Raw genomic sequence first — 13,646 nt, 5'->3', positions numbered from 1 at the left:
TCATGTCAGCAGCCTGGTGAGGAAGATGTTTGCCAAGATTCCAGCGACGAGAAGAACGATCATGATCAACAATGCGAGGCCACGTCGTAAAACCAGCTGTGGTATTGACAGAATATTTCCCACGGTAGTGGTAGTGGATATATCTTGGCCAGGAATATGCACCTCCTGATACGTGTTGTCCTCCTCAGCGCTGGATGCAGTAGCCGGGTTCTGAGTCAAGTCTAGAGGTTGGAGGGAGAACCGATAGTATACACAAAATATTGCCACACAAGGATGTTTCAGTGAGTGTGCATTGTAGTTTACCTGTATTTCCCATCACGACCATCTCTTTTTCTTCTTTGATCTGGACTCCTGATCTCACAAGAGCCTGATCCGAGACATTCAAGACAATTAGTAAAGGGACAGATCACCCATGAATCAAAATACGTACCTTTCCTATTACATAGAGCTATTTATCCATCTAGACTGTTTGGTGTCAGTTGTCTAGTTTTGGAGATATCAGCTGTAGAGATGTCTGCCTTCTCTCTAATATAATGGGACTATATGGCACTCGATTTGAGGTGTCATTTGGAAAACTCAACAGTAATGTCTTATGACCTGGTTACTAAAGATAATCCTAAAACCTTAATGTAAACAGTTTCATGGAGGAACTATGGTTGAAAGAAAATAGTGCCTTATAGTCACATTCCATTGAGGGGAGGCAGACATCTCTACGGACGATATCTCCAAAACTAGGCTACTTACATCAGAACAATCTAGGTTGATAAATAGCAATACAGGTAAGTAGTATTTTACACTTTAAACACATCTCAAGACAAATCAAAACGTCTCATTTTGATTGGTTAACGGATGTAGGCACACACCTCTTTAGCTGCCTTCTTCCAATTGAGTTTGCAGACAAATGTGATGTAGAAAATTGACTGCATCCACACAGCAGTGGTGAGCCCAATCCATAGTCCTTTTAAAGGGGTAATAGCAGTGTTTGAATGGCTTTCCAGAACACTTCTTGACAAGCAGGAGGTATGATTACATGCAGCACTCATTTCAGAACACTGTATTACTGGTCTGGTCTTACCTACAATGCCCATGTTTGCTGGAAACATTAGGGCCACACCGATAGGCAAACCAACCAAGTAGTGTCCCACCAGGTTACACACAGCACCAATCATTTGTTTCCCCGTTCCTCTGAGAACACCTCCAGCCACACCCTGTCCATGTCAAACAGAGATTTGGTTAAGTCACATTCTGTACCGGTCAATATTGGGTCTGAAATCCTGATTACTTGCATGAAATAGTTTCTTACCGCAACAGCATCAGCAAGATGCATGAAGACAAATATGATCATGACATCAGCCACTCTCTGTAAAATGTCTCTATAAAGGAAGATAGAAATTATTGATGGGCATTACATGTTTTGGCAAGGACATGGATATGAGAGCAGTGATTAGTTATTTAGAGTCCTTTTTTAAACAAACCAAACTCAGTCCTCTTAAAGTGGAACAACAGAAACAGGACTCAATTCTATTTGGGTTCACATCGTCAGTTCATTTGAAAGAGGACTGTTTCTGGCCTCTTTCTGTTCACACTATAGTTCCTTCATAACTCTGCTGCTCAATGCTTTCCCTTCATTTACATTTCTATGGTTGGCACAGGTGTTTCCATACAGAAAACAGTTTTGTTCGTTGTAAAAGCGTCTTATAGTTCAGCAGATTCTCTGCTTTTTCTCATTCACTCCCTCTAAAATATCAATTTAATATGATTGTGAAAATATCGCTTTCAAACAACTGTATTTATTCAAGTCTCTCGCTGAAAACTTAATTTTACAAGATTGCAATTGAACACATCATGATAATAATATACCAGTAATATTTTTCAATGCAACCTCCATCAATGTTGTCAGCAGTTAGCTCCTTTACTTAGCCAAGCTGGACTATGCTGCCCGCTGGCAGCTCCTGCCAGTTCATCAGGGATTGACGAGGAGAAAGCATTAATGGTGATATCGCGTTTGCATATTTTAACTGAATATCAGACTGAGCATCCCTAATGGCAACCCGCAGGCGAGGACACAGCGAACCCAGAAACAGGTTGTGTTCACAGTGCTCAGGTTAATCGAACCGCAAAGCGGACTTGATACCCCCACCAACTCCTGAATGGGTCAGAGTACGTTTCGTTTCAGAGAATCTGACTTCCTTTTGAGTGTTCACAAACGCGCAATAATGCTGACTAATCACTCTGAGTTCCTTCACAGGCCTGACATCAACCACTTTGTAATTTAATATACAAACATCTCCAGCTGACTGATTAGGTTTGATTATCTAAACTGAAATGATAAAAAAAAGCTGGGCCAAAGATGTCTACGGCAGACCTTTTGAAAATAGATGTCTTCGCAGTGTTTAATGTGGCATCCCCAATAAGGAATGTAGTGTTTGTGAGCCAGCATGAAGATGGTGTTCTTAGTTATTATATGACAGTCTGGACACCAATATGAAACTAAGCCTGGTATATCACATAAACTGTTAAATTAGGGTAAACAAATTGAATCACTTCCTCAGGGAAAGAAAGAAAGTGAAGAATAATGTGTCAAAGATTTTACTCACAGCTCAAATGTGAAGATGTATCCAACGACATTTCTGGCCAAGCATAAGCTGACTCCAACAAAACAGGCAATTATGACTGCATTGGGAATAATACAAAAATATATAAATATATATTGACCACTGAACGAAAACTGTCTTTAGAACAATTTACATATTTAAATTAATTAAATTAAATTATTTTAGTTTATTTTGTATAGCCCAGAATTACAAATTACAAATGTTTAGTTAGTCTATACATTTAAACTGAGCCCATTTTGGATTCAATCATTCATTTTAATTTCAGATTTCTCTCATATCTCTTGTAATTGGTCTAAAAAGTTCAATTCAATTCCTCCCTCAGGCCATTCGGTGAATTACATGGCAATGCTCGTTTTGAAATGAACATTCAGACCAAACATCATTTCAAACACAACGTATTCACGAGAGCTGACATTAACAGTAGGAGTGGCGATAAGGCTCAGAAAAAGATCTTTCGGAACATAATGACCCAGTAGACCGCTTGATCACTCCATCAAGTATTTAGTTTATCTTGTTTTTACTCTGCATTGCTTTTAGATAATAAATATCATTATTACATGTATGACACTGTATTTTCAATTGATTGGCATACAGTTGCTGATTTATTGGATGTCATGTTGGTAGTGTGAAGAGGGCTTTTGTGTTAATGAGTGTAATGTGTTAAATAATCTTAATACAAATGGCCCCTAAACTACTAAACTACCGCTCAAGTGAAAAGGTTATTCAGGCAAAATGTACTACACAGTAGGCATTAGGTCTTACTTGCACAAATGATGGGGACTTTGCTAGACAACTTGGCCTGCTCTATGTTTCCTGCACCAAGAGCATTCCCAACACGTACACTGGCAGCAGCAGAGAGTCCTAATGGGAACTATGGGAAGTAATGACCAAAAATGTATTAAAGCTGCTTTTCCTAAAAGAGATAGCATGGATTTTCTGAAGTGGGGTTGTATGAGGTACTCACCCATAGTCTGTGTTTTAAGGAGACAAGTATACCAGCAAGGAACACTATTTTCAGCCCTTTACATTGGGACACTGACGCTGTTATCTTTGCTCTCATCAAAGCCACGAGACTCCAATTACAAAACTGGCCTACTGCTGTCTTGATTGTTTCTGTTGTTGTGTGACTTTGGTAGATCCGAATTAACATAAAAGTTAGTTAAAGCGCTGAACATATTCTTAATATAGCGTAAATTAAACAGATTTTTTTTAGCTGGGCCTTTTTTGTGTGACTAAAATATGTTTGGCTACTACTTTGCTTTGCTCCCGTTCCGGTACTCCTGTCGGCTTCTCCAAACTATCTACTGTATATATACTGCCATGTACTGTATATATACTGCTGTATATATACTGCCATCTACTGTATATATACCGCCATCTACTGGATATATACTGCCATCTACTCTATACATTGACTATGGATAAGGACCATATACAACCTTCCTTCAAAAGATGAGAACTATCCCTTTAACTATAATTTTATTACTGCAGTAACCAACACACAAGCAGAGGGTTAGCCTTTACAATTAAGACATAATTAATGGGCAAAACATTTAGAAGACTTACCATGTAAGCTACAACAGTCAGCTCATAAGCTATGGACTGAGCTCCCAGCTCAGCCTCACTAATCACTCCGGCCAGGAATCCTCCTATTTCAAACAACCACCACTCCAGACAAAGCATGAGCATACTGGGGATGGCCAGTCGGACGAAGGGTCCCCACTCCTGCAGACATTCCAGTGACCAACCTGTGGGTCGGATGTCTGACATTAAGCTGCAGCGTATTTTTTCATTTCTTATTTCATGTTAGAGCTAACTCCTGTGAGCGGGTGGTTTATGATAAAATCACAATTCAGAAAAGGATGGACATAGACTGACAACAGACAAATTATATCTGCATGAGTTTATTTGAAATGATTCAAATACTGCAAGTGTATTTTAGAAAAAAAAAGAAAAGTGGGCTAAAAGCTAAACAGAGCCCAGTTGAAAGGATTCACTCGATTTGTAAATCATTTTTATGTCAGAATGACTGCACTACTTATAATTATTGCCAGTCTTAAGTACATTCTAACTTGGGCCAGCTGCGTCATCCCTGTAACCTCTCTTGCCCACTTACAATACACAGTTATAGAGTGTAACTAATCTTGTCAAACATTAATTACTGGAAAGTTCACAATAATTAAGAAGTTACAAAAGACCAGAGGCTTGAATGATGAAAGATAATGAAATTACTAGATAGAATAAGATATTTAATGCAGTCAAACCCATAAGAAACAAGATCAATTTAAATTACCACTGACCTCCCCATGTGGCCCTATGCAGACCCCTGCAGCTGATGTAAACGAATAAGACCACAGCCAGCAAATACTGTGAAATAGCATTGGCTGCAGCAGAACCACTTAAAGAAGAAAGAAACAGAAGATTAAGACCAAAGAAGAAATGAAAATCATATTCACATTTTTCTGACAGCTGTTCATGGTTATGAAACTAAACGTGATATCCAGTATGTGTGCAGAAGCTCATTCAGATTAAAATAAAACATGTTACTGAATAATAACGCAACAAGTGACAAGATGAATGGATGTCTCTGTACAATGTCACAAAATACAACAATCTGGTAATAAACACTACATTAGTGAAACTGACAAATAATATTAAATGTTGACTTGGACAGCTGTTTGACATATTAATGAAAAACATCAGAATGGTACGGACGGACAGACAACCTGAAAACATGATCAGTAAGAAGTCATAATAAATAAAATTAACTATGTTGCAGTTCACTGCTACAACCTAGTATATATTCAACTGTATTCAATATATTCCAGTAAGTAACTCAAAAAGAGAGCAAATCTGCAAAACGGAATATGGTACAATAAATGTTTTATCTTGATTATCTTAATTGAAAATTACATTTGATTAACCATCCAACCCGAGTGTATATACTGTAGCATATTTAATGCAACTTACTTATGTGACATGTCAATCAATACAAGCATGCATAAGTGAATACACATCTGAGTGTTTCTAATGACACAATTGAGTGTTCAGCTCTTTTACAAAATAATGTGTTGGAAAACTCACGCAACGCCCAACTCCAGACGGTAGAGGAAAACGTAGTTGATGATTGCGTTGAGGATATTTGCAATCGCTCCAGTCACAACCTGAGGCCATATAATTCCCTGTAAACCATAACACCAGGAATTAATATAATTTTGAATAACTTTGATCCAGCCATGAACTTTAACATTAGTAGATTTGCATTGTTGCACCTGATTTTGAAGATACCTCCCTTGCAGCTGGTACATAAAAGCAGCCTGAAAAAGGAAATAGAACATTTGAGCAGTATCACTTTGGTATACTGTTGGCAAATTTGAGTTTGAGAGAAATAATTGAGCGAAAACCTCTATATGTTTTGTTTTATTATCCTAATACACAGAGTTTAGAATGCACTAAACTCACCGGCAGGGCAGGCATGAAGATCATCACATACAGCTGGGCGACACTTAATGAAGGAAGATAACAAACATAAATGTCATTGTGAGGTTGAAACATATGACTGAAATATGATTCTTTGGGATTCATCCTCTGGTGACAATGTTGGGTCTGGATCTAAATTGTTAATCATTAATCTAACTATAAAAGTCTTACGAGACAAAAAACAATACATTTCTCTTTCATTAAAAGCTGAACATAATTATAGACTAGCTGTTGAACATAGATGAGATCTCTTTTTATCTCTGGTTATAGATGAATATTGGACCTTAATCTTATCAGACGGTGAGATTAAATGAAAGCTATAGTTGCTCTGTGTCTGAGGGATGTGTAAATAAGCAATAGGTTGCCACTATAACTATACTTACAGCGTTGTGCTGATAGCTTTTTTCTGCTGCCCCCAAGTGGCCAACATGTTTTGCTCAATACAGCTTTAACAGTGTTAAGTTGTGGCATTCATTCCACTTCTTAATATCTAACTGTTTGCCAGTCTCCATAAGGCCACATGTCCAGCAGTGTCACTAAATGAGATACCCAAGGTGTATGTTGTTTTTGACTATCTCGAAATATAATTTCCACCAGTGAAAACTCAATCGCTACTAGTCAGCCCTACTGATTAGACGTTATTTATAGGTCTGGTCTAGAGAATGGTGTTGAGGGTTCACTAGATGTATTGTGGCACAGCCTGCTACACGATTGGAAGTCTAGCTAAGGCCACATCAGGCTTCCCATTCATTTTGTAGAGACCATTTTCCGTGATGTTTTCATGATGATGATCTCAAATGTATAACAGACATGGATGGTGCCATGCATGTCTGATTTAAATGACAGGCGGTCTCTGCCTATAACTTATCTATGAAATCAGTTCTTAGGTACCAATCAGCACTAATATTTATATTTGAATGATAATGGAACTTTGTTCAGAGTTTCAGACACGTTCGGTTGTAATGTCATCCAACCTGCATGCATTTCAACCTCACAGCATTTCCACAACATAAACAAAATACTCTCATCCATAAACTAACATTTGAACGTTAATATGATCCTGAACATAACTTGGCCTTTTCAGATTGCAATGTTATCCTTTTTGGAAACTCTGATAGATTGGAAAATATGTGAATGAAGGAAAAGGACATTTGACTTTTTCATGAGTTTTGCAGAACAGGACAATTGAGCAGCTGTTTTCCAGGTTTTTCAGGACACCTGGAAACACTGCAACATGTACAGTAGTCACTAAAGGGAAAGATGCTGAAGGTGTATATTTCTTAGGGGATTGAACAATGGCTCACCTGGCAACCTCTGGGCTCTGTTTGACAGCGAGTAGGAGAGGCTCAGTGTTGATGAGGACGGCCCAACAGGGGAAACAGGCCAGCAGCAGAATCAGAATCCCCCTCTGGAGAATCACACCCACACGCTTCAAGTTACCGCTCCCATACGTCTGCATGGAACAGGGAGAGGGATACTTAAATAAGCAGAGTTAGACACCAAATCACACCAATGACCAAGGGTGTATGGGTCAAAGAAAACAAACATGATACAAAAGCTCATTGTTGGACCCCAGGACAACCTGGGAACCCAGCAGTAGCAGTTGTGTTTGTCTAGGTCAGATAAATTAAGTGAATGAACAACATCTGCTGAGGACACTACCTGAGATATGAGGGTATCACAAGTTAACGACAAACCAGTTCCAATGGAAATACCAGTGACATTAACAACCTGCAAAACAAAACAAAACCTTAAAAAAACATAACTCAGGGAAAAAACACATCTATTAAATGATAATTGAGACGCCAGTACTGTAAGGCTGGAATACCAGTCCAGACAGTTCGCACTCCAGAAAGTCTCCTCACCGCTATCGATAACGATACTCCTGCAAGTTCAGTTTTCCCCAGGTGACCACAGAACACAGTGCTGACTAAACTGATCATGAAGACCATCAACTGGGAAATGACCTGAAGCACAAAAAGAAACACAATACTCTTCATCATTTTATTCAACAATGGAATGATCTTGGACAAACTAAAAATACAAGCAACTCCAATACATCCCTGCACATTGAAACACAAGCATGAAGACAAGTGAGTGAATCATATGCCTATGAATACATAAATAAACATACAGTACAAGGTGTACTAACAGTGCAGTCCTTAAGTATTTAGACAATGATGACGTTCATGTTAAATCTTTAACCTTCAATCTGAGGGAAAGGGTTCATGGACCCCGACCCTCAAGGAGCCAGAAGGCACTAAAGCCACAATACAAACTGGAATTGAAGGATCGTAAAGTCCCCCTCCTCAAGGAGGGGCCTGGGTTTATTGAGATCAGTATTGAGAAGTAATTTAGTCAAAGTCAAGTGTCTTGTAGTTGCAATTAATGCAATATCATGTTTTTTTTAGAACACTGCATATATTTAAGGCATTTATCATCTTGCATTTTCTATTAGAAAACATTATCAGCATTAATTAGTTGTTTGGTATGCGATCACTTTAAACAAGCTGATACAATGCAAGATGAAAAACAAACTTTGAAAACTTTCCTTGAAAGTAAATCCCCACATTTTGCCCCTAAAATAAAGTTAGTCAGGGTTACAGGAAATAATTCCTACTATTGTGTGTATGCAATAATAACCATTAACATAACTTTTTCAATGACAGAGTACAACCGTATTGTATAACACTGGGTCTGCAATTCATAACAGTTAATGATCTATTGTAATAACAGATCCTAATCTAGCCTCTCAAACCCTAAAATGCTCACTAATCCCTCAAGTCTCAGGAGAGTCCCCATCTCTGTAAAGCAAAAGCACAACTGTATTCCTTAAATTACAACAAACGAATTACTAATGCTTGCACAACGCACAGAAAGTGTAAGAAACGTGAAGACATTCAAACAAAATGTAAATTAATTCAAAAGTTTCATTTGAGGTTTAGCTCAGGCACCACACACACGGAGTGGACTGAGCCTCGTCTTCTTACCACTGGTCCCGCCAGTTTGACCAGTTGAAGCAGCTCGTGTCGGTATTCTGGCGGAATAAAGCCACGAGCTTTCTCCAGACATGAGCCCTGGACGGAGCGAGCCGCATCCTCTGCTTTCAGAGCTTCCTTCCCGCCCTCGGAATATTCAACTGGTGTTTTACTAGAAGCGTCCATGACTGCGGTGTTCTGAACAGACAGGTCGGGCTAATTTCTGCTCCTGCTGAGTTCCCTTGAACAGTGACGGACAACGTGACGCGCGGTGAGAACGTCACGGACAGGTCCTCTTGTCAGCCACCTCCTGCAGCTGCTTTTTTTTTGGGGGGGGGGGGGGCGTCAACACAAAAGTATTAGCATCTAAATATACTTGGAGTAGTAAAAGTACTCTCAACAAAATTGCCTATTTCAGAATCATATGTATTGATTTATTGGATTATAACTAGTGAAGGATTAACATGCACATCACTTCAAAGTAGCAGCTGGTAAAGGTGGAGCTAATTTGAATGACATAATATACTGCTGTGTTGGGTCTCTTAATCTATAAGAACATATTAGTTGATTTATACTTTGTTAACTAAAGTCATCAAATACATGTTGTGGAGTAAACAGTAAAATATTTGCCTCCAGAATGTAGAAGAAGTAGAAGTATAACGTATACAATGTAAATAGTCAGATTTGCATTCTGTTTACAGCATATGGAGTCTGTTCCGTCACATGTAAAGACCGAGTTGCATAACCCAACTAACAGACTTTCAGATGTTAGAACATGCAAGTTATAATACGTAACATGTTTAGTGCTTTCCTGTGTGGCACGTCAGTGTCGGTCTCGCATCTTGCACATGCAAGTTAATTTTCTACACTCATGATAGAGAGAAAAATAACCACTTCACACTGTTGTTGAACCCAACATGACAAACAAGGAAGGTACGGAAACAAACTGTGCTTCTCTTTGGCATGTGAATGCTGCAGTGTTCTCTTTACAGCTCTGTTTTTTTAATTTTGAAGTGACGACATTGGCTTTGTCAAACAACTTTTTCTAGGCTTTGTTTATGAAATACTTCCACTTGACCATTATTAAAATGTCACATCAGTAGCATTGTGTCAAGAGACCTCATATGATTTTGAAGATGATGCCTTTGCAGCTGGTACATAAAAGCTGCCTGAAGACAGAAGACCAACATTAAAAACATTGTTAATTTGATTTGGCATTTGTGGACATTTTTACAAATCACTGTGTCAATATTGAATTTAAAGGCTTTAAACAGTACTGTGCTAAAATAACTTGATCTGTAGGGTATTTCATTCATAAGCTTAAACAAAACAGACATTCCCTTTTTGAGTTTCCTCAAACTCTATATTACAATAGTATGGTAATATAAATGCAGATATAAGCCTTTATTGATTTCACCAATTATTTACGCACTAGGAGAGAAAACAATGTTCACCAAACTCACCGGCAGAGTGAGCATACAGATCTTCACATGCAGACAAGCAATGTATTTATTCAAAAGACTTTATATCATGGATATGTAACACATTAAGCCATCAGTAAATAGCAGAGGCCAACAAGTTCAGAGTCAGCGATGCAATCACAGACTCCATCCTCCCCTCCACTCTGCTACAAAAACACATTGGGGTTGACCTGTGACCTGTGGATTGACCAGTGTTGGTGAGTACGGCCCAGCAGAAGACTCAGAATCCCCCTCTGGAGAATCACACCCACACGCTTCAAGTTACCGCTCCCATACGTCTGCATGAAACAGGGAGATAAATAAGTGGGGTTGAACAACACCGATCACGCTACTAAGCAAAGGTATGAGCAGGCCAAGAAAACAAACATGCTACAAAAGCTCATTGTTGAGCTGCTTTTTTTTCAGGGGAAAGGACAACACAACACAGATATGAGGGTTTCTCTGGTGGATGACAAACCAGCGCCAATGGAAATACCAGTGACATTTACCACCTGCAATTGACAAAAACATTATTAATCAACGATGAAAATTCAAAGGTAAGCTTATACTGTAGAAGTCAATAACATCAAGTAGGCTGTGACGTCAGCATGAACACAGATGGGGCTTCAAAGCATTTCTACTCACTGCGACTGCTCAAGAAACTCCTAGTTCAGTTTCCCCCAGGTGACCACAGCTGATGATACTGATCATGAAGACCATCAAAGGGGAAATGTGTTCATAAAACTCTGTGTTAATAATGATAATTAAAAAAAAATGCTTGTTATGAAATAATAGTTGAAACACAAGTTGTCATATAATCAGAATATACTGTTTGTTATAGTCCACATTAAAAATGAAAAATTACTCCAAGAAACAGGGGACCTTAAAGTTGACCTAAAGTATATTTATTGGACAACCACCCCACCTAAAGACACAGAGCTCTTCTTTTAAAAATATACATGCTAGTATGGTTCTCTGACGATCAAAGAGTTTACAAACTTCATTATCCGCAATTTCTATACATTTCATCCAAAATAAATATATCTGACATTGAGGTGAATTTTTTATCAATCTTAAATTAGAAAAAATGCGTAGCAGCCAATCACTAAACACACTGTTTCATTCCTCTTACAAATGTTCTTTACATGAAACAATCAATTGGATCGGGCTGATATAACTACTGTAGGATGGGCAGAGCTGACAAGTAATAAGAATACTACTGCTACACATTATTGTTTTTGGGAAAGGGTCTCTTGACAATCTACCTAAATGTATCTATGTTTTATCTTATTTGATCTAAACATGTATACATACCTGAATATGCATAAAGGCCCAGAAAGGACTCTAGTTGTCTTTGTTTCTGCATCAACACGGAGCCCTCACATGCAGCAGTGCCTGCTGTTAAACACATGGCTCCTAGAGGAGTGTTCAATGTTATAATTCAGCCTTTAAAGCTATTTTTCAACATTTGTAAACAAACCTGTCCTCGTAATTAGAGGGTACAAATGGGTGAGCAATAAAGGAATCATAAAAAGAAAATCTTGACATTGTTTTTAATGGTGGGAGTTGAGCATTACAAAGCAAGGGCAGATGTCATCATTCAGTCATTCACAGATAAAATCCCTGATGAAACAACAATGCATTTTATGGTTTATTACAGCATGCTTTGTGAGCACAGATTATTTAAAAAAAAGTTTTTCATCATTTGTTTGGGGCAATTTTCTCATGGAGATCATAGTAAAAGTAATGAAATGCTTCACTGCGGAAAATTGGGAATAAAATAGAAAAATTATATTATTTTGCAACCCCAGGGAACAAAACAGGACAAGTTAACAATACAGTTTCAATTGCCATTATAAATATATACTGTATATAGAAACACTGTTTGCAATAGATTGTGTTCCCAGCACTGCAGTGGTGAAATTACTTCCGATAACTTTAATTTCCCCAGTGAACATGCAGGTCCAGTGTGTTCAATCCTTTTTTTATTTTAAGAAACATTCCAAGTGAAAATGCTGTAATATGTCAGTTTATCCACAATAATAAGCTTCACGTAACTCAGTGTTGTAAATGATTCGGTGGCAAATGTGTTGAGTTCAAGACACTCTAATGATAGGCTGTCAACCAATGATTGGGTCAGTTTGACAGATGTTCTCTGACCCTCTCCCTCAATAGGTTGATCAAAAGATGGAAAAGCACATACAGATAGATAGCCTGTGCTACGTACTCAGGCTATCTGCACCTGTGTTCAGTCACTGGTTTACCACTTGTTGTGGTCATACTGGGAAATCTGTAATAATAATGCACTTAGTGTAAGGGACATTGTCGTAGTCTAAGTCGTTCCTGACTGTCCCCAAAGCTCAGAGGCGTGCACATTTTTATGATCTTGAAAAGCTTGCAATTTGCTTAAAACTTAAAGATTCTTAAAATTCCCAAAAACAATGTAACATACCATAAATATATATATTGGGCATCATCACCAAGTCTCCAATATGATTCTGGAGATTACTGTTTTCAATGGAAATGTTACTACTAAAGAGAAAACAATAGAAAGATAATTATTTGGAAAACACTGGTGGTTGACGGCCACATCACCATGCACTGGAGGGTTCAGTGTTTCCACTGGAGGTGGAGAAAGAGTGTTGACAAATAAACAAGAGAAAAGATAGCAAATGCATCACATGTCCATAAACCATACTGAATATGTGTACAAAATGAGAACAAATGAAATGTGCAAAGGGATGTACCTCATCCAAACTGTTGTTTCATAAAGTCACATAATGCGCATACATCAGCATTCTGCTACTAGGTTTATAAAATGGCCAGCACAGTTGCGGGCTTGATTTGTGGGATTTGAGCAAATAATATCTCACTCTAGTTTTTTGGTTTTGTAAACAGTAACATTCAAAGAAGTCCTCACTGGCCGCCTGGAGAATGTAAAGATATATAAGCATCAGTAAACTGCAGTGTTTCTTATCTTAACATGGTCAGTCAGTCAGACAAAAGGCATGTGTAAGAAAGGAATCACATACTGATTCACTCTGTGTATTTGAGGTTGTGTGCTTATGTGCGTGTGTAAAAGGCCCACTACTCCTCCATCTAAAGATATGCCT

The 13,646-nt window shown here is 38.3% G+C and overlaps 1 protein-coding gene across 1 annotated transcript; it reads right to left on the bottom strand.

The window, feature by feature from the left end:
* On the bottom strand, positions 1-9,142 carry LOC306737433 (multidrug and toxin extrusion protein 1-like; the record flags this gene model as incomplete). The annotated part of the gene is made up of 16 exons (XM_079219167.1): positions 9,086-9,142; positions 7,961-8,062; positions 7,758-7,826; positions 7,400-7,548; positions 6,078-6,120; positions 5,888-5,932; positions 5,700-5,797; positions 4,916-5,013; positions 4,182-4,363; positions 3,378-3,486; positions 2,598-2,673; positions 1,304-1,373; positions 1,076-1,208; positions 864-958; positions 304-367; positions 1-221 (listed from the first exon to the last, which is right to left on the bottom strand). Exons 2-16 carry the CDS (start codon positions 8,045-8,047, stop codon positions 1-3), a joined length of 1,539 nt encoding a protein of 512 aa, XP_079075293.1. The 5' UTR covers positions 8,048-8,062; positions 9,086-9,142.
* Positions 9,143-13,646: the final 4,504 nt, after the last annotated feature.

This window comes from Taurulus bubalis (assembly GCF_910589615.1).
Source record: "Taurulus bubalis genome assembly, chromosome: 6".
Classification (NCBI taxonomy): Eukaryota; Metazoa; Chordata; class Actinopteri; order Perciformes; family Cottidae; genus Taurulus; species Taurulus bubalis.
Note: the sequence above shows the minus strand (reverse complement) of the source record. Positions and strands in the feature narration are given on the sequence as shown.